The sequence below is a fragment of the Hoplias malabaricus genome, chromosome 7 (genome assembly GCF_029633855.1).
Source record: "Hoplias malabaricus isolate fHopMal1 chromosome 7, fHopMal1.hap1, whole genome shotgun sequence".
NCBI classification, from domain to species: Eukaryota; Metazoa; Chordata; class Actinopteri; order Characiformes; family Erythrinidae; genus Hoplias; species Hoplias malabaricus.
This window is the reverse complement of record NC_089806.1, coordinates 15,760,053-15,780,664: the sequence shown is the minus strand read 5'-3', so window position 1 is coordinate 15,780,664 and position 20,612 is coordinate 15,760,053. Positions and strand designations below refer to the sequence as shown.

The 20,612-nt window shown below is 39.0% G+C and overlaps 1 protein-coding gene across 1 annotated transcript in view; it reads left to right on the top strand.

Annotated features, from left to right (window-relative positions):
- Window positions 1-20,612, top strand: part of fndc1 (fibronectin type III domain containing 1) — a 51,769-nt gene that overhangs the window by 27,987 nt on the left and 3,170 nt on the right. Inside the window, exons 11-18 of the mRNA XM_066677837.1 lie at window positions 305-2,368; window positions 2,494-2,609; window positions 2,784-2,895; window positions 3,019-3,369; window positions 5,378-5,446; window positions 7,873-8,091; window positions 13,420-13,656; window positions 14,584-14,692. Coding sequence (XP_066533934.1) covers window positions 305-2,368; window positions 2,494-2,609; window positions 2,784-2,895; window positions 3,019-3,369; window positions 5,378-5,446; window positions 7,873-8,091; window positions 13,420-13,656; window positions 14,584-14,692 — 3,277 coding nt within the window. The remainder of the gene's footprint in view (window positions 1-304; window positions 2,369-2,493; window positions 2,610-2,783; window positions 2,896-3,018; window positions 3,370-5,377; window positions 5,447-7,872; window positions 8,092-13,419; window positions 13,657-14,583; window positions 14,693-20,612) is intronic.

Sequence of the window (20,612 nt, the reverse complement as noted above, 5' to 3'; positions counted from 1 at the left end):
ATTTGTAAAAACTTATATTAAATTATTATCAAATAAACTTTCTGAGATGATGATTACATCTGAAAGATGTTTTGTCTTGTTATAAAATTAATATTTGGATTGTAGCAATACAAGTTCTAGCAAAATAGATTTTCAGGATTCAAGTGAGATAATTTTATATCAGACTGGCATCAAATTAAATAGGTCATGTCAATGTTTTATTTAATTGAAAATAATTTTTGTTATATCAAGAGTGATTATGCTGTTAAAAGTCAACATCAGTAGTTTAATATGTTTTAAACCAGTATGCTGTCTTTGTTGTCAGCCAGCGCTCCTACTTCAAGACCTGTCCCTCACTCCAAGAGCCCTTCCAGGACGACACATGTTGACTTGGAGGATCATGATGTAGAAAAAATTGAAGACCCTGTTATCCACACCACTACAGCACCACCCAAAACCAAAAAATCCCGCCCCCTGTCTCAGACACGATCTTATCACAGCATATTCTCTGCTCTGAGGCCCAGTGGCAGAAATTCAGGATCTGGCTCAAGGCTTACCTCAAGGTTACCTCAGTCCAGAAGCAGTAAAAAAGAATTGGATGTTGAAGAAATACCAACAAGCACTCCAAAAGAAGACAGTTCAAATGAAGCTTCTGAAAATACACAACCAGAAAATACTAACAATGTCCCATCAAAAACGGAGGAGGAAATCCCTGATAAAGTCTTATCTGAGGCCAAAGAAACAAGCTCAGCTGTCAAAAGTTCATTACCCAACACACAAACCACACCACCAAAATCAACCTCATCTGACTCCGTCCCTAAAACATCAGAGGACCAGCGCTATAAACCTTGGCTCAAACGACCAACATCCCGCACTTCTGGGTCACGGTCAGGTGCTCAGAATGGAGTCAACCAGGAGTCTGCAGCCACAAGGAAAGACTACACTGCCAGATCTTATCCAGAGGGAAAGGATTTGTACAGTAGACATGGTGCTTCAGAAATTAAATCATCTACTCCATCTCCTCAGGAAACCAGGACTGACACAGAAACAGAGTCATCATCATCATCATCAACTTCTACTTCTCACTTACCTTCTTCTGCCTCCTCTTCATCGTCATCATCAACACCTCAGTCATCATCATCATCATCAGCCTCATTACCATCTTCAACATCCAGGATAAGAAGTCATGGCAGCGTTACTGGCTCTGGCTCTGGTCATACTAATAGACGGGTTGGAACCATAACTAGAGGCCATAGATTTCAAACAGGTCAGCAGAAGCCTGGTTCCTCCTCATCTACTCAATCACAGTCCACATCTGCAACTTCTGACAAGAGTGACACCAAGTCACCAAGCATCCCAGAAGCAAAAGATTTCAAAGAAAGTTCGCCTCATACAAATAAAGAAGCAGAGAGTAAAATGAGTGAATCAACATCTTCATCTTCTCAACCCAAAGAAGAGACTTTAAAGGAAACGGAAAGTCATCTTGAGGACAAAAGTGAGGCAACCATATCTCACACTCCTTCTAGAACACATCCTTCTGTACGCGGTGGTTCACTGTCAAATAAAAATCCTAGAATTATAGGTTCTCGAAGACAAGACGGTAGGATCCCATGGAGCAGAACTGCTTCGTCTGTAGGTGCAGGAAGGCCAATTTTGAGAGTTCCATCCCAATCAACTGTTTCAGGAGCACAACAAAGTAGTGATAAAACCAAAGCATCAACTTATTCCTTAAAACATGCGCTGACTTCCACATCTGCAGCACCCACTGTGATCAGTCAGACAGATTCTTCCACTAGTCGACCCAGAACCACTAACATTCCAAGTGAAAATTCAAAGGCTAGCAATGATCATGAAGATGATTACCTTCATGAAGGTAGCAAAGATATAAGCAGTAAACATGTTGTTCCAACTGCAGCTCCTAAAGCTTCTGCCTCGGATGCTCTACAAACCTCTAAAGATCTTTCTCAGTCTGGTCCCACTGTTCCCCGCAGACCTGTTTTGGGTTCAAATGGAAAGTTCCGCTCTCCTGTTGTAACAAGTCGTAGGTTTCAACCAGTACAGAACACACGGTTGGGTTCCTCTGCAAAACAAGACACCTTACCTTCATCCTCTTCTGCCTCCCAGACGATTCAACACCCTTCACACAGAGGCACAGGTATTAGCAGTAATGCTAATGGTAGGTCACCTCTGGGATCAGTTTCACGCTCTCCTCTCAGGCAGTCCCCAATTGTTGAAAGCTCAGGTGGTAACCCAGCAGCTGATTCCAAAGCCTCTTCATCTCCAGCTCGTAATCCAGTGGTGAGCTCAAGAATCCGTTATCCAAGCAGATCTGATACCAGTTCAGGAGGGAAAACACCAGTCAGCGGTTACAAACCTAGTTATGTGCAAGGTAAAAATAACATTCCCAACACAATGCAAGTCTGGGAAATCTTATGTAACATTCTCTGGTGTTTATGAGTCTTAGTGTGAAGATCCATAATGAAATACCTCAATTTCATTTTTCTGCCTATATAGGAAAAAATGGACGGCCAAATCTTACAGCTACAAATGGAAAAATGTCATCTACATCGGATGAACTTGCAAAAGCCAGCGGAGTTAAACATATCACAGGCCCTGATGGAACCAGCTGGGTGTGTCTACTTAGCTGAGTAAATGATTATAAAGCTTGCTCTGCCAAACAGTAAACTAACAAAAGTCCAAACATGCTATTGAGAGATATTTCCTGTGATGATGTGCTGTATGTTCCTGCCATATGTATTGTTTAATCTTTCTCATGTATTTACAGTGAATGTGCCCTCCCTTAGGTTGTAGATCTGGATAAGGGGATCTTAATGAATGAAGATGGGAAGGTATTGCAGGATTCTAGGGGCCGACCCAGGAAAGTAGTCCTTGGAGAAGATGGAAAAACTATTTTTGGTGTGATTCCTTGTTCATAGCCCTATTTTTCACAGCTTACTACTGAAATTAGACTTTGTGTTTTTGAAAGGGACTGAATGTTTGCAGTGGGAATGAACACAGTTTTATGCCCTTCTTCGATAGATGAACAAGGCACTCCATTAGTAAACCAAGAGGGCGTGGCTCTGTTTGGCAGTGGCAGGGACAGTAGGCCTGTGGTTAACCCCAAAGAGAAGTACCTCACTGTGGGAGGGAAACCAGTGGTGGGCCTGGATCGTCCTAAGGCCAGCACTACAACTACAACCACAACATCCACAACTACAACTACCACCACTACAACAACCACTCCTGTTCCAACCACAACCGAGACGACGACTATTGAGCCCACAACCACAGAAGCATTTCCTACCTGTCCTCCTGGAACATTCTCAAGGCTGGATAAGAATGGCTTCCCTGTAATGGATAAAGATGGTATACTGGACTGCTATCCAGATGGTGAGTACAAAATTACTCTAGTAGGTCATTTATAATGTATAAGAATACGGCACAAAATACATATATATAAAAAAATAGCTTTTCATTCAACAGTCAGTGGTTTAAGAAAGAGTTTAACATGCATAGGAAAAAATCATGTCTTGAAAACACGTTTTACTGTTTAACCACAGACGTCCTGGGAATGTCATGCACAATTAGGGCTTTTACCATCTCAAGTATTAAGATTGTATTAAAGTGGGTTTGGCTCTCCATTAATACCACATCATTTAGTGTTGTGTAATATGATTTACCATTGGTGTCTATTTTGTATACACAATATTTAATCCTTTGTCATTTAGGAAGCTAAACTATGATGCCTACAGGAAATTAACCTCTCCCTCTTATTATTATTCAGTAGCCATTGCTGTAACCAAGAAACACTCTGATTAATCTAATTCCTCAAAGACTTGCCAGACTTTTGGCATAGTGGTTAATTCAAGTAGAATCCAAACACCAAAGCACTGATTTTGCTTTATTGTTTGGATTCCACTGTGATTACCCAAGTCCTCCATCCAGACTCTCAAAATGTAGTACTACTGCTCCAAACTCAGTGCCACGGGGTTTGACACCCATCAAGCCATATGCTTGGCACTGGACATTTTGATCCTGCATCTCATTTTATTGACAAGGCTTTACTTTAAAGACTGCAAAAGAAACCTATATATAAACCTATATCTGCAATAAAGAAACCTAAAAGCAACTGCTGCCTTCACAAATGTGTCTAGACATGTTTTAACACACAGTGATCAGTCAGAACATAAAAATTACCTTGTTCTGACACTCATTTTCCATGTTATTAACTTCACTTACCAAATTGTGATTCTACAGTTACAGACTGTAGTCCATCTGTTGCTCTGCATACTTTGGTAGATTACTTCACCCTGTTCTTTAAGTGACACTAACATGGTGGTGTGTTTCTGTGTGTTGTGCTGTTATGAGTGGATCAGACACATCAGTGCTACTGGTATTTTTACACCTTGTGCAAACTCACTGTCTGCTCTATTGGATACAGCTACCTCTTTGATCCATCTTATAGATGTTAAGTCAGAAACTGTAGCTCATATCAGGCTGAACAGTTTGTGTTATCCAGCCAGCAGGGTCCTGAATATTGTTGGCTGGTGGACTATTCTAATTTCAGCTGTAATACTTAGGGGTTTTAAAAACTCCAGCATAACAGTTGTGTCTGATCCACTTGTAGCAAACGTAGAACACACTAACTCCAGCATTACTGTTTTGTCTGATCCTCCTGTAGCAATGTAGAACACACTAACATGCCACCATTTTGTCAGTGTCACTGCAGTGCTGAGAACAATCCAACACCCAAATTATACCTGCTCTCTGGGGGTCTTGTGGGGGTCCAGACCACTGAAAAGCAGTATGAAAGGGGGCTAACAAAGTGTGCAGAGCAAAAGGAGAGCTTTGGTTTGTAATTGTAGAACTACAAAGGGCACCTGTATACTAATATAGCTGATAAAATAGACAAAGTGGGAATGAGGACATTTAATGGAATGACTGATTGGTGTATAGTGTAAAGAGCCTCATGCCCTTCATTACTAGCTGATCACTCAGTGTAGTGTTCATATGTAGAGTCCTGTCTCAAGGTCCAGGGTTTAATGTTGTTTAATGTTTAGTGTTGCATTCTTAAATAAAATATATAGAGAATTTCTGACCTTAAAGTACAACTTCGTGCTTATTAATGTTAATGGTGCAGTGTTTCATCCAGCTTCTCTTACAGTCCATATTCCTCTCTGAAGTGTGTCTGAAGCAAGGCTGTTCTTGACCCGTGCTATCTGTGAATCAGCAGTGGAAGTGCTCCTATTTCTCCATAGCTCCTCTGAGATTTTTGGATATGAAGCAAGCGTGCATATTGTGGAGTGTTTTGAGCTGCAGGGATATGCTTGGTTCAGGTTGTTGATGAGTATGCTGTGCATTTGAGAACATGCTCCAGTATCTCCTGCTTCACCTACAGAAGCTGGCTCAGGGATGGGACTAGACTCCATCACCATGGCACCTGACGATGCTTTTGCTATAGAGGAAGGTATTGGCTGAGTCTGGCTTTGATTGCTGCTGGGGTTTCTTTTCTAGTGTTTGTACATTCTTGTTTGTTTTTCTGTCCTCTTATGTGATGTCTGTACATAGACTTTAAGCCATACTCTTGTGTTCTTGATCCGTGTATCACTTACTTGTTTACTGCTGTGGTTTGGGTTGTGCTTTTTTTTTTTTCAATTTTCTTTCCAAGCAAAATCACTCTGGTTACTGCATGAGTAACTGAATGAGAATGTCCCAGCTGCCTGCTGCTGAGTATGAGACAGCTTGGATGATTTTATGGGAATGACTTGCTTCATCTGAAGAACTGAACTTGTGAAATTTGTTATGTAATTTTGTTCATTTTAACACAATGGCCAGTGGCTAAGTTTGGCTGCATTCAGTATAAGCTTGCATGTATAAAATATAATGTTTTCTGATAGTTTCCTTGCATGTTTTATTTCCAAACAGTTGTTGCCTTGATGTGATAGGGTCATGTGGTGAGCTGATGGAACAGTTGTTCTAACTGGGTTGATTATGTAACTTCATCTGCTTTTAAAGATGACTACTAAAAATAACACTGCAATTACATCATAATCCTGTACATAGATAAGACAAAATTATATTGACAAAAGATTTCTACATATGTGTAATATACAGTTCTGCTCCTAAGTTTATATACTCTGGCTTCGGTGTGTGCCATTTGGGGGGCAGGTGCTCAACTCAAAACAAAGAGCACCCTCCGGCACCCATCGCACACTTAACTTATATATTTATTTTTGTTGAGAAAATCATTAAAAGTTTTGCATGGATGTGCTTTGTATGAAAAGGCAAGCGTTTTCAGCGGGCGTGACAAACGCAACTTTTTTATTTAATTTAATAACAATATGTACAAAGTGTTATTTATCTACACAGAAGCTTGAATATATTAATTGTACATGCCCACATGGTTCTTAGTGTGTGGTAGCATGTGTAGTACATGCATGCTTCAAGGTATGTGAAACCAACCATGGCTTCTTTTCGAATTGCCTCTAACACAACACAACTGGACAGTTCAGCATATGGGAGGAGAGCCCCAGCTGCCCAGATCTGTCACAGCAGTTGACAAATAGAAACTGAGGCCCACTGTGTTCTCTAGAGTCTCTTTCACACATGAGCGGTAACCCAGAAATTTTCCAGACTTTAACCAGAGGAGCTGTATGTGTGAACAAATGTCATTTTTGTCTTGGATATTACCTGGACTTTATTACACTAGCCCCCTAGTAAAAAATTCCAGGTGATGTCCAAGTGAGCCCATGTGTGAGTAGAACCTGGAATGTTCAGGAGAATCATGCTGTATCTACTGCACTCGCTGCACAGGCGCTGCCCCATGCCTAAAGCACGTGGAACATTTCCAGCTGTGAAAATGTGCCTGACAGAAGAAATCTCCTGCTGTGCACTGCATGTGTAAAAGGACTATGGAAAAACTTTGGATTTGATTCTGAGGTTTTTGAGGTTTATATGTGAAAATGGCTTAGGACACATGGCCTTGGATGCATCACCAGTGATCTCCTGAGATCACAGTAGAGATTCACCTCCATTCTTACTAGGAGAAGTGTATTTTTCTATAAGTTAATTATAAAGATTTGTATAGAAATTCATTGACCATGAATTTCTGTTACTGTTTTCAAAATGCTTTATGACTTTTTGTTTTTGTAGCTGCTGTTTGTGTATTTCACGTTGGCTATTTTTGCAGTATGGATACAATATTGGCAATTTTCAGCCAACTCTATCATGCACATATTGTACTTTCTGGAACAATCACACTGCTTTGTTTAAGAGAGTATTTGCCTGTAGTCTTTTCTTATTATTTCTTACAGTTTTCTGGGCAGCTGTTTCATAAATCATTCTTGGTCTACACAAGCTTTGTCTGGATTCCACAGGACCATTGATTTTTCACTTCTTTTTCAGCCTCTGAATAGTACTTTTTGGCTTTTTTCAAAACTTTCCCTAAACTTTGCCTAATTTATGCTGATATTTTTTTTCTTTTTTCTTTTCTTGGCCTTGGTTTCACTGTCCAACAAATTCAGTGCAGTGACACCACATATACACTGTGGTCACAGTCAAACAAGGCACACATGCTGATTAAAATTAAAATTTGCAGTGATCTCAGGCTGTTTAAGGGTGTATAAACAGGATGGGCATACAAACATATGCAAAGTGTAGACTGTGTAATTTCTGCTATTATTTAGTAATATAGCTTGTGCACATTTCTGTGGTGATAAATAACTGAGCTCATCTGCGCACTATTACTATAGAAAAAGAAATTAATTTTGTATGTCAGTCTTATTGACAAAGGGTTATTTAAATTTATAAGCAGAACTGTAGGTTAGACTGCAGTGTAAGAAACACCATCTTTAAGTCCTGTGGTGTTGTTTAGAATCTGTCTTTATCCTACAGATGAGTTTTGGATGGAGACCACCATGTTTCCCACCACTACTCTACCACCCACGACGACTCAGCTGCCCACCACGACTCAGTTGCCCACCACGACTCAGCAGCCCACCACGACTCAGCTGCCCCCCACCACCACTCAGCCACCAAATCCTGAAAGTCCACGTCCACTCAACAACACCCCATCCTCAGAGTTTGACGTCTCTGGCAAGAAACGCTTCACGGGTAATGTATCTTAATGTCTGCTTGCAAAGAAAAACCTCACTCTGTAATTTCCACTGGATTTGCAAAACAAAAAAAAGAAAAAGAAAACATTCAGCAGGTGTAACGTTTCAGTCCACCAGCTGTTTGGAAGCTCTGCCTTTCATTGGTATGGCACCCTATGATCTATTAGACCATTTTCCTAGCTTAGAGGCTCTGTTACTGTTTCATTTTTGTCTGTTGCAGGAGGCCATTTAAGAAGCCCATTGACTTTACAGGCGCAGTGGGCTCAGGTTGTTTCAAGTTGACAGCTTCTGTAGGAAATATCTCTGAATGCCTGAGTGAAACCATTTAAACCCAACATTAGAAATAATCAGAAAGTCTGTGGGATGTGGCTTCCTGCCAAAAGAGAGAGAGAAAGAGAGAGAGAGAGAGAGAGAGAGAGAGAGAGAGAGACTTTTTAAATCATGGCAGAGCTTTGAGTATACTGTTCCAGGTAAAAGAGAAAATGTGTATGAATGTGGGCTCCACTCAACACTATGAACAATTGCCAAAAATTTGGGTTCGGCCCAAGTCTCTTGGGTTCGAAGTGGCTTCTTACCTGACCCTAGATTTTATTTTGGCTACTCATAAAGGCACATAATGAATAAATTGTACTGAAACGCACACCCCTAATTACTACTTGGAAAATTCCAGCTATCCTCATTACAAGTGGAGTATGTTTGTGTCTCATCATAATAATATATCAGATATATCAGTTCAAAGATAAGGCAGACAGATGTGGCCTCCAAGGATTTCCTGTCAGGGAAATCTGAAAATGAAAAACACTGATAGCTTGTCGTAGATAATATTTGTTTACTCAGGTTCAACTTTTTTGCATGGCCTTCACTTTTGGATAGATCAGTAGTTATTAACAGTAATCATGATCATCTGCATTCCTGAAGAGCTTAATTCTCATCCAAATCTAACAAAGCCAATTCACCTAATCAAGGTCTTCTGGAGGCTGGATTGGATATGGTAGAACTGGTCTGAAGAAGAATGGGCGGATACTGTTCCAAGACCACAGTACAGATGGTTCTGAAATAGCACTGCCCAAACAGCACTGCCCCATAAACAAAAATTGAAATGTGATTCTGGCTTTGTCTCACTTATCTCCAAGTGCATTATTCTGCTCTGTATTGCTCATTGTTCTTTATACTGTGTATACAAAACCTGCTGCAGATGTTGAGTGTATCTCACAGATGGTTGTGTGAGGTTGGGGCTTGGCTGGAGAGGTAGCCTGAGGCGACTGTAAACATTATACTACCTCTCGCTTCCTCTCCAGCACAGCCTGTGGAGATACAGTACGTTGTTACCATAACAGCACAGTGTCTGCTCTACTCATCTACCATTGACCTGCTCATGCTTCTGATCTAAGTCCAGCTCAAAGAATGTGACTGGAAGCAGACTGGACATTAACCCACGCCCTACATTTCTGAATTTTTGAACTTTTAATATGCTTGCATAAGCTGTAGTCTGGAAATGAGTTGATGACAACTTAACTGCACTACAGAGAGTGAAAAAACAACATTGCCAGTAAAAGCATTCTGCAAAATACAAGAGCGTAACTAAGACCAGGGCATCTTTTGGGTTAATCAATTTTAGCATGTGGCCAAACTACAGTTCCTTACCTTCTTTAACTTTAAAACACACAAAACAATTACTCTTATAGCAGTTAATTAAGTTTTTGTGGAACTTAAATTAGTTACTGAATAATACACTGTAAAATAAACAGTTAGCATTTAGCCTTTACAAGTTAATATTTATTTGCTTTTGTTTTGTCCTACACTTTTAAAAATGTATTTAATTTGTGTGATGACACAGAAGAAAAACAATTTTTGTGTTTAGAGACATTTTTATAAATGAGATTGGTGAGTGTGAAAAAGTGTAACATTTCAAAAGTGCTTTTTGTTAATTTTCTATTTAAAGGGGACATATTTTACCTCTTTTTAAACAAGTTAGAATAGGTCTATGGGATATATAAAACATGTTCATGAAGTTCTTTGCACAAAAACACTCTCATATAAAGAGATCTCACCAGCTCTCTATTCCAGATGTAGCCTATTTCAGAATGAGCCATTTAAGGGCTCTGTCACTTTTATGCAAATAAAATATTGCTGGCCACGCCCCACCCATCCCATGTTTACATAGGTGAGGGGTGATGCCAGGGTGGTTCTATGAAAATGTCCTTATTGTAACATCACAATAAGGAAGTCATCAAAATGGCTCGTAGAAGCATATGATTCCTGACACCAAAACCTTTCACTGACTCTCAGAAAACAGATGTTTTTTTCATGCTTAGAGTGTTTATAGGTGAAGTAGAGACACAAGTGCAAATAAAAAAGCATACAAAAAGTGAGTTTTGTATAGTATGTCCCCTTTAATGTAATGGTTCTAGGAAAACAACAAACTTTTAATCATTAAAAGTGTCTGCACACTCACAAATCCCTTTTTAATATATGGTTATTTCAGGATCCAAAAGTAGTTATGTGATTGCACTGCTCAAAGAACATTTGTTACACTTATCTTAGTGTACTATTGAAATTAAAGGAATTTGCAAATATGTAAAGTAGTAAATTACATTGTGAACTAAATGCTCATTCAGTTTGTAGGGTTGGATTTCATTCTGCAGACAAAGACTGCAACTCTTCATTACAGTGTGCGCTTTTAACAGAATTCCTCTTGTTTCTATGAGCATTAAATCAACTATTTCATATGGAATTGCATCATGCTTTTGTTATTGCTGATGATTTAAGGGAGTGCCAGAGAGTTAAGGGGTTAACTGCTTTATGCATATGTGTAAACCTTGACAAAAACAGTGGTCCAGTTGACCTGGAGGCTCTGGTTCTGATCTATTGCCAGGATTCTGAAAGCTCACTGTCTCACAGCTCCACTAATGTGCTGTTCTTGGCAGAAGCATATCATCAACTGCTTTGGCTGGAAGAAAAATATACAATAACACCCCAAGAATGAGAGTAACATAAGCCAACTCCTCATTGTTTTATGAAGTAGCCCCTTCAAGGTCCTCAGACTTGGTAGGATGATGTATGTGTGCTGAGCCCTTGGGAGTAAGTCCTGCTGGGATAGGAGAACAAGCACAGATGTCAACACCAATGACACCAGAGGAGCCAGTAGCCCCAGAAAATAACAACTTTACTAACATTCAGATAAGAATAAAGAATCCAAATGAAGTCAATATGAGCTGGAACACTGTTAAACGTATACTGATGGCAGCTAATGTTAACAACATTTAAACATTCTTAACCTTTTGGCATCCAAAGCTTTAACTGCATTTTCCTTTGCACATATTCCAGTTCAGACTGATTTTGGAGCCTCAGCTGCAAATCCAAACTATACAAATTATAACTACCCTTTAAAATCCTATCGTATATGAGACATAACAGTTCAGTCTCGGTATACCAACAACAGAGATATCAGTGACTGGTTTTTGTGTTCATTTTTTTCAGTTTTGTTGTCTGACATATTTATATCATAATACTTAATGACATCTGGCGTAAAGAAATGACTAGAGAGATAGTATCAATATACACCATGGGTTCAGAATGCCAGACTTAAGCACATTAACATGGATGCAACAAGTATAAACACCTTCCCACGTGAAGAAACAAAACTGCCTTGGGTGCCCAAGGAGTTATATTGTCACGCTAACATGTTTTAAAATTGTACAAGTAACAAAGTGCAACAACACATTCATGTACAGACCATGGGCCAGTAAATCCTGACACTCCAGAGAGGCAGATCTGTGCTGCACATCTGAAAGGCATTAGAGTGAAGGGGATCAAATGGGAAAAAAAAGAAAAGAAAAAATATAAAACAACATAAAATAAAAATGCTGATATCAGCATAGACTAGCTTCCTTCTGGCTGGAGTCTTAAAAGATCCCCCATGCATTGAGGAGTTTAATAGTCTGAGGTTCTCCTCTACTCCCTAGATTTCCAACATATTAGCTATGTTTCATGTTGCTGCTGTTGTGTCTATTTTCCACTGTTCCCATTTGGATGTGATAAGTGCAATGTGATCTGCAAAATCTGTGTGTGTTTGAGAATGATTAAAAACACAACTTTCTCTTATCCTTCCTTATCACACACTAAACAGAAGCCTTTAACCCTGAGCTTGTAACTCAGTTCATGTTGAGCATGTGTGTGTGGGTGGTGTTGGTAGTAAAATCAGGTGAACAACAACACATAACATGTTTGATTGGCTCCAGGTGTGTGTCTTGTGACCCAATCACATAAGGTCTTCTGGAAGTGTTCCCAGCTGTCAGACTACCGCAATAACAGTCACAGTGAGCCAGAGGACACACTCCTCTAGACCACGTAGAACTGCCAATGGAAAGGATTGCAAATTGTTATACAATCTAGAACGTAAACAAACAATATATTCACACAAACCACACAAAAAGACAAAGAGCATCTTCCAGCTAAACTGTGTCATTGGGATTGGATTATTTTAAAAGGAAGAATTGAAATAATTGCCCGCGCTGTACAATAATATTAATCTTGTCTGAATTCACCATGTCAATCATTTTTACAGACATAAGTGTGTTTGTGCACCAGAACAGCATCTGGCATTTTTGTGTTAGATCCAAGTTTTCTCCCTAAGCTTTGAAAAATTCTTTCATTTTCTCTAACTGCTTGTGTAATGGGGAAATGGTGAGGGCATCCTACCCACCCAGAGATCAAGGCCAGTTACACTCTCTTAGACTCTTGGCCTCAGGTGGTTGAGGAAGTTCAAAGTGGTGATCTCCTAATGACAGGGCCAACATTTAGACCACAGCATTCTCTCTGAGGCAGATTGTGGGGGCTTTTACATTGTATGAAATTAATCTCAGAAATAACACCAAGTTTTGCTAATGTATAATTTATGTCTCTTATATGCTTCTGATGCATGGAGGAGCTCAACCCTTTATGTCAGTATGCAGCATATTTTTAAACCCATTAAATGTGGCTAGTGGGTACTATTGATCTCAGGAGGCTGAATATTGTATTGCTGCTATAAAAGTAGTATCAAATATAGCACTATTGTGAATTTATTTATTTATTTATTTTGGTTAGGGTTTCATTTATTATTATTATAATATGTCCAATAGAGCTAGCTGGATAATATTTATTCTCTTTAACCCACAGGCTCAAATATCAGATCCCCTTTAAAAAAAAGGAAAACATGTACACTGGAATTCCCTTTTATTTAACCACAATCAACATATGTTTTTAAAAAAATAATAAAATCTAGAATTTTTCTTATTCATCTTGAATGTCTTGAATGCCTTGTTTCTTTCATTTTTTCCCTCAGCTCCTTATGTGAACTACATCCGGAAGGACCCTGGTGCTCCATGCTCTCTGACGGAGGCTCTGGAGTACTTGCAGGTGGATGTACTTGCTGGTCTTTTAGAGAAAGACAGTCTGACAGCCAGTGAAAAACAGCCGCCCAAGAACAAACCCCATAACATCACGGTGGTTGCTATGGAGGGCTGTCACTCATTTGTTATTTTGGACTGGGCTCGCCCACTGAAAAATGACATGGTGTCAGGTAGGCAGTCTAAATCTAACATGGCCTGTAAATGTTCAAATATACAGTCTTCCTAAAGCAGCACACCACATATATGGATGCTGTTGGACTTTTCCCACTAACTTCTGTTGATTTACCTTTAGCTGATGAACAGGGATTTTTCTTGTGGTTCATAATGTGTCCAAGTTCACTCTTTAGCTAAAGCTGAATGTCAAACTTTTCCAACTGGTTGATGTAATATAAGAGAGAGGGAGACAACAGCCCACAATGAGACCTAAAGTGAAGTCTCTGTGGTTACTGGATTACCTTTGTCACGATTAATCTCTGTGAGCCTCTGTGTGTTCCTTGGCAAATCAACAGAAGGAAGTCGTGAAATTGCATAATGTGTAAAACAGATAGTAGTTGTTCTCCTGTCAACTTTCCATTCCTATCTACACATCACACCATTCCTGATTTATTTTCATCTTCTCTTTTTACTCCTCATATAGTTTGTTCCACATGTTTAGGATAGCCCTGCTTAGGTTACACACATATGAACATGCCAAAATCAGATGGGCTGGAATCCACATCTTAAGGAATATCAGAAACCTGGTGGTGAAAAATGTAGAATGCTTTTGTAATTCTTCTTGTAATTGGCATGGGTTAAGCTTTCCATATTGTAATATACAACTGCAGTTCAGAGGAGTTCAGAAATATAACATAGGTAGATCATTAGGTATACTATACGTGAACAAAGGTTTTTATACAGACACTGAAAATCAAGGGTATTCATAGGGGATTTATTCTTAAACATTGCAATAACAGATTCTACACCTATGGGAATGCTGCAGACCCCTCATTTTTAAATATGGTGAAATGGTTTTCAAGAATTTGATGGAAAGACTATTTTCATACTTTATAAATATTGTTAATTCTAACTTTAATTACTGCTGATGGTTTCTTCTGCAGGGTACATGGTACACAGTGCCTCCTATGATGATGTGCTCAACAACAGATGGTCATCTCACCTCTCAACTGGCACCCACCTGCCTATGGAGAACCTCAAGCCAAATTCCAGGTGAGCTATGTTAGATTTTTTTTTCATCTTTGTAGTAGACCACATAAGTGAAGTTAAGTCTTCCATAATGGAAAGGGGAGCCACAGTTTCCTTGAGGACTGCATGGGCTGAGTTTCTTAACAGCATTGTAGAGCAAACCACTTTTGAGTTACATAATCACCTTCAGAACAGGGTGGGACCTATTTTGTGAGGGGGAAAAAAAGACTCCTCTGGAAGCCTGAGATATATCACAGACTGTGAATATGGTTTGTGGTTAATACTGATTTGGGTTAGTTGTTAGTATTGGAGCACAGTGGCAACTTTGTGCAAAGCCTGAAAGAAAAACGGTTTTTATGTTACAAATCGCAAAGATGCTGTAGCCACAAGATTTAATGTTTGAACCCTAGAAATGAGAGTCTGTGATCCAAATGACCTTTTAAGTGCTGATGTTTTGCAGATGCACAAATATTCACAGTTAATAAAAGAAATATATCACCTACTTATGTGAGGTTCAGACCAAACCAATAGTAATATCTTAGGAATTTTTAGGGTTAATTAGGGGCTTGTTAGACTGTGAGCATGACACCATATGGAGGCTGAGAACAGGTCTCACTTCTAACAGCAATCTAACAGCACAAACTTAAAATTCAAACACTGTCTCCAGCACGAAACCTCAGTCTAAACATTGTGTCTCCCTTCAATAGAATTTTGAGTATTGTTGACACAGCTTTTGATTTAAGATAATAATCAAAATCTTTTAATGAAAGTGATAGAGTAATACGCTCTTGATTTGTGTCTAGGAACGTTGTTTTGAATAGGTTCATTTTTAATAATTGCTTGAGCTCATTGATAAAGCACGGTCAGGCTGAATGGAACTCACATTTTAGTGAGTTTGGAGAGCTTTTTCTACCATGCTCCCATCATGGATATATCATATCTCAAGGCCTGTTGAGCTCAAAGACTCCATGCAGGGAATGTTCATTTGTACATGACTATTGGATGCACATCATAGAGTACAACAACTTGGAAAAAACTGCCAGACAAGTGTCTACAAGCTGGCAGGAGAACATTCTGTAAGGTGGCTTGCATGCAGACAGTTCACAGAGCACATGTTGATAACAGATGTAAGTTGGTAATAATGGCTTAGACTTATGAACTGATGTCAGACATAAAGCATTCATAATACAATAGCTATAATTCATAAAACTCCTTTTGTGGCTAACAAGCATGACTTAATTTCTAAAGTGTTATTACGTAACGTATAAAAATTGGATTCATCCCTTTACACCCACTCCCTCCTTTTCTTCCTCTTCATCCATCTTCATCTGCTATCGAGTTTCTTGTCTCAGTATGTTTAAAGTAGCTAGATTAAACTTGTGATTCATTCTCAAATAAGCTAAAAAAAGGCATTGTCTGTTGCATAAAGTGGCTAATGTTTATCACATGTCCCAGCAGATAGGCCCCAGTAACAGCAGGCATGATTGTTCTGCAGTCAAATTTACTCACTCTCCTTGAACTGTTATGGCGTGTGTCTTTACTGTGATACCCACAATCGCACATAAAGCACAGTTTACTACTTCCAAGTGACCCTGCTATGCTCCTGTCAGGATTCCGGTTCCCAAGGTTACCCACCTCAGCTCTTTGTAGTCACAGTTATACTTCATCTGAAATATGTTTATGGGCTGTCCAGACATTTCCCACAGATGTGGAGCAGTGTGGTGGCTACCAGATCTGACCGGACAAGACTTCTTCACTCACACTCAATGCATATGTGCAGCAGTCCTTCACATGCACATGCTTATGAGCTCCTCATGCACAAAAAAACCCAATGTACTCTGACATCTGACTGATGGAGCCTAATAGGCAAGATACATGAAGATTCTTTCCACTTAGTTTAAGTCATTAGTTTTGTCAGAATGTAGTGAATTTGTACATTGGGAATGTAAAATGGGCTTTAGAGCAACGTCCATTCAATATTAACATGACACTTATATTTAAAAAAAATTCAGATATATTACAATAATGATACACATTCTGCAATTCACTTGAAGCTTGTAAATCAGACTTAGTAGCATCTTAACTTTGAGATCACAATCTCATGAAAGTGCCAAATGGTATTGGTGTCACAGAGACATCAATGAGATAACACATTATAGCATCTTTTATAGGTTTTGTTAAATTATATAATCAGCTTTTTAATCACCTGAGCCATGTAAACAAGTCAATGTAAGCTTATTTGTCCTAAAACATTGGTCTCTGATACACATTATTTAAAGGGTGGTCTGTATGCAGTATGACATGTATGTACATATGAAAAACACTAGCTTCTAACCAAAAAGGATCAAACAATGTGCAAGCATAAGATGGAGAACTTTATTTTGCCCTCTTATTAACAGTATGATTGCACTAGGGATAAAGGAGTTCTAAAATCTTTTGCAGCGTATTTTCGGAAGTCTGTAGCGTAATCCAGGCAGAAGAAGTTGGAACTTTCCCTTCAGAGGATGATCATCAGATGCAATAATTAACTCAGCTTCGTGCGAAATATACTTCTGACATAGCTGTAATAAGGATGCTTGCTGACACCCCGTGATCCGACTACTAATTTTAACAATGCTGCTGAGAAGAGTTTTATTCTTAATGCTCAAGTTTTCAAACCAGGTCAAAAGTGACCTTTGAACACACCTGAAACCAGTTTTCTCAAAAAAACAAAAAACAAAAAAAACAAAAAACCTCTGTTGACATTTCTTAAGAATCCTGTTGTATTTTGATTAAAACACAACTAGTCATCAATCAGTGTTTTCCCCGTGTTCACGTGGGTTTCCTCCGGGTGCTCCGGTTTCCTCCCACAGTCCAAAAACACACGTTGGTAGGTGGATTGGCGACTCAAAAGTGTCCGTAGGTGTGAGTGTGTGAGTGAATGTGTGTGTGTGTCTGTGTTGCCCTGTGAAGGACTGGCGCCCCCTCCAGGGTGTATTCCCGCCTTGTGCCCAATGATTCCAGGTAGGCTCTGGACCCACCGCCTCCCTGAACTGGATAAGCGCTTACAGATAACAGATAATTGTCATCAATCACCGTACCAAGATACTCAGAACTGCAAACCCTTTCAACAATGGTACCATCAATAGTTGTAGGATGGATATCCTTATTCACATGTCTAAAATCGATGACCATTTCTTCAGTTTTTTCAAGGTTAAGTTTCAAGAATGGTTCTTTACATCACAGCACAAACTCATCCACTATTGGTCCATGATTATTCTGTGTCACGGCTGCAGGGAGGACAAGGAGGTGAATGTACACACAAGGAAGGAATTTATTAACACAAACAAAAGTAAACAAAACAAACAATGAAAGTAAACACAAGCTAGACTAAACTGAACTAAACAAGAAACAGCCATGAACTGATGTAGATATGCACAAACATAAGAACACAGAAGCGGACATCTACACGCAACACCAGACAAAGAACACTGAAACCTAGGGGGTATATGAGCTGGAACACAGACAAGGAACACCTGGGAAGGATAACGAGAGTGCAGGACCACAAAGGAGGCACAAGTCGGAACACTGATAAGACGGGGCTAAGGCGGAGACAGGAACCAAAACAAGCTCAAAGCCATGCGCTAAAGGAGCACATGGTAGACAAGGGAACTCACAACACAGAAACAAAGCTGGAAATGTGACAGACAGTCATGAAGACGACTGACTATGACAGAGTCATCAGCATATTTAAAAAGTATCTGTCTACATACTGACTTTGGCATTAGTCTGAATATAAGATAGACAAAATAGGGGATAAAGCACAACTTTGTGGGGAACCAAGAGAAGATATTAGACTATCTGAAAATGAATCATTGTTGTGCCACCACTTACCCTGTTTATATTTATTTAAAATTCATAATTCTTCATTCACCCTTATATACCGCTATAGTCCACAGTTGGATAAGTTCCCCTTTTGAATCTACAGTTTTTCTCAAGATTTCTTCTGGAGGCCATTTTTAGTTTTTCCTACCACAATTGGACCCAGAATTCTGTAAAGCTGCTTTGTGACAGAGTTGAATTTAATTTTAAGCTAGCCTTAGACAGTAGGTAGTTTCTCTTGCTTGATTGTGTGGATTTATAGGTTTATTGAACAAACTGGAACTTATTTTTAATGCTTCAAATAGTTATATTGAAATTATACAGTGCTTGCAAATTTGTGAACAAATGTATTTTAAAAGCTAGTTCTATATTCAGCCTTGTACTGTCGCACTATTAAGGTGGACAATTCATACAAAAAGCATGTGAATATAATCAATATTAGCCTCAATACTGATCTATTTAAGGTGGAACTGAACTTTTGAATACAATAAATGTGAATAAGAAGCAAATACATTTATTGTGGAAGAGAAAATCTATAAGGAAGATATCAGCCTGATCTAGTCACAAAGTTTAATGTGGAAATGCAAGATCAAATACAGTATGAAGCTGGTATTTCGCCTTTCAGTAATGTAGGTAGATATTTTTTTCTGTGTAAATAGGCTGATTATGGTGTGTTAATTTCACTACTACAGTTCAAAGTTCATAAACTTATCTTGCTCTTCTTGTAGGTTCAGTTTTCCTCAGCCTGGTATTCTGCATGTGCTTCACATCTGGGGAGTAGGGGGAGGGGGCAGACAACTATCTTCAGTGTTTTGAATCTGTATTGCAGTTCCCATTTTAAATGCTTGCCATCAGTATTACAGATTTCTCCTTTAACCTGAACCAATGTAAGAGAGTCCTTTAGTTGCTTAGAAGTAACATTGTGTTCCTCATAGATTATTACACCCCTTGCTCTAGGGATGAACCTTGTTGTTTGACCACTTCTGGGAAGTTGTCAGTGGTCTTGGATTTCCTCCATTTTCACAAAATCTATCTGACTGTGGTTTGGTGGAATCACAACAGCAGCCTTTAACAACTCTTTTTTCAGAGATCCTCAGAAATCTCTGTTTATGCCATGATATACTCCCATATTCATGTGCTGTGAAGATCAAACTTTGATGGATTGAGATATATATATATATATATATATATATGGGTTGTTAAATAAAATGGTTTGGGGTTTTTTATATTTATTTTAAATACAGCAGGGTGGCCACTCATCTGTCTTCCCATTTGGTGTCCTGACTCTAATTTATTGGTGATCTTAAAGGTTCATAATCAGCATTAGAACTAAGATTTAGACTTCAGTAGGGACAGACTGCCAATATAAATTCCATCTGGATACTTTATCATAAGGGTTTCTGTTAAGTCCTCTTAGATTTGTTGTCTAGGGGAGAAGGAAAAAGGAAACACACCCACTTCCCCACTCTGGCTGTGGCAGTCTGACTCGGATTGGCTTTTGAAATCTCTCTTTATTTTGGTCAGAGTTTCCACGTGGCTTCTCTAATTTGATCCAGCCATGCTGATTTTATGTCATTAAAGGGAACTCAAATAAAAACAAGTGAAGTACTGAAGGTACTGAACATTGCCACCCCCATCCCTTCTCTCTCTCTCTCTCTCTCTCTCTCTCTCTCTTTCTCTCTCACTTACTCACACACAAACACACACGAAAAGGAATTAAATGAGCTGATCTCTTGTAATTAGTCCTTACGTTTGTATTTTCTTTCTCTTTTTGTCCGTTTTTGTGAGGTTTAAACCTCTTCTGGCTTCTCCTTTCCAATTCCTATTTTCTTTTCCTTCTCTAACGTGTCAAATGACAAAAATCTTGCCTTGAAGCCAGGGGCTAAAAGCTGATATTTGTCTCCCTGACATTTGTAATTAAAGAAAAGTCTATGAGCATGAAGTTCCTCCACTGAATCATATTTTTTCTCTTTTGTACTATGATAGTCATTCATTAGGATCCTCTCCATTTGGCTTTCTGAGGTAGCCACTCATATGCACGTGTCTCAGTCTTTCTATCTTACCAGTGAATGTTTTGTGAAAC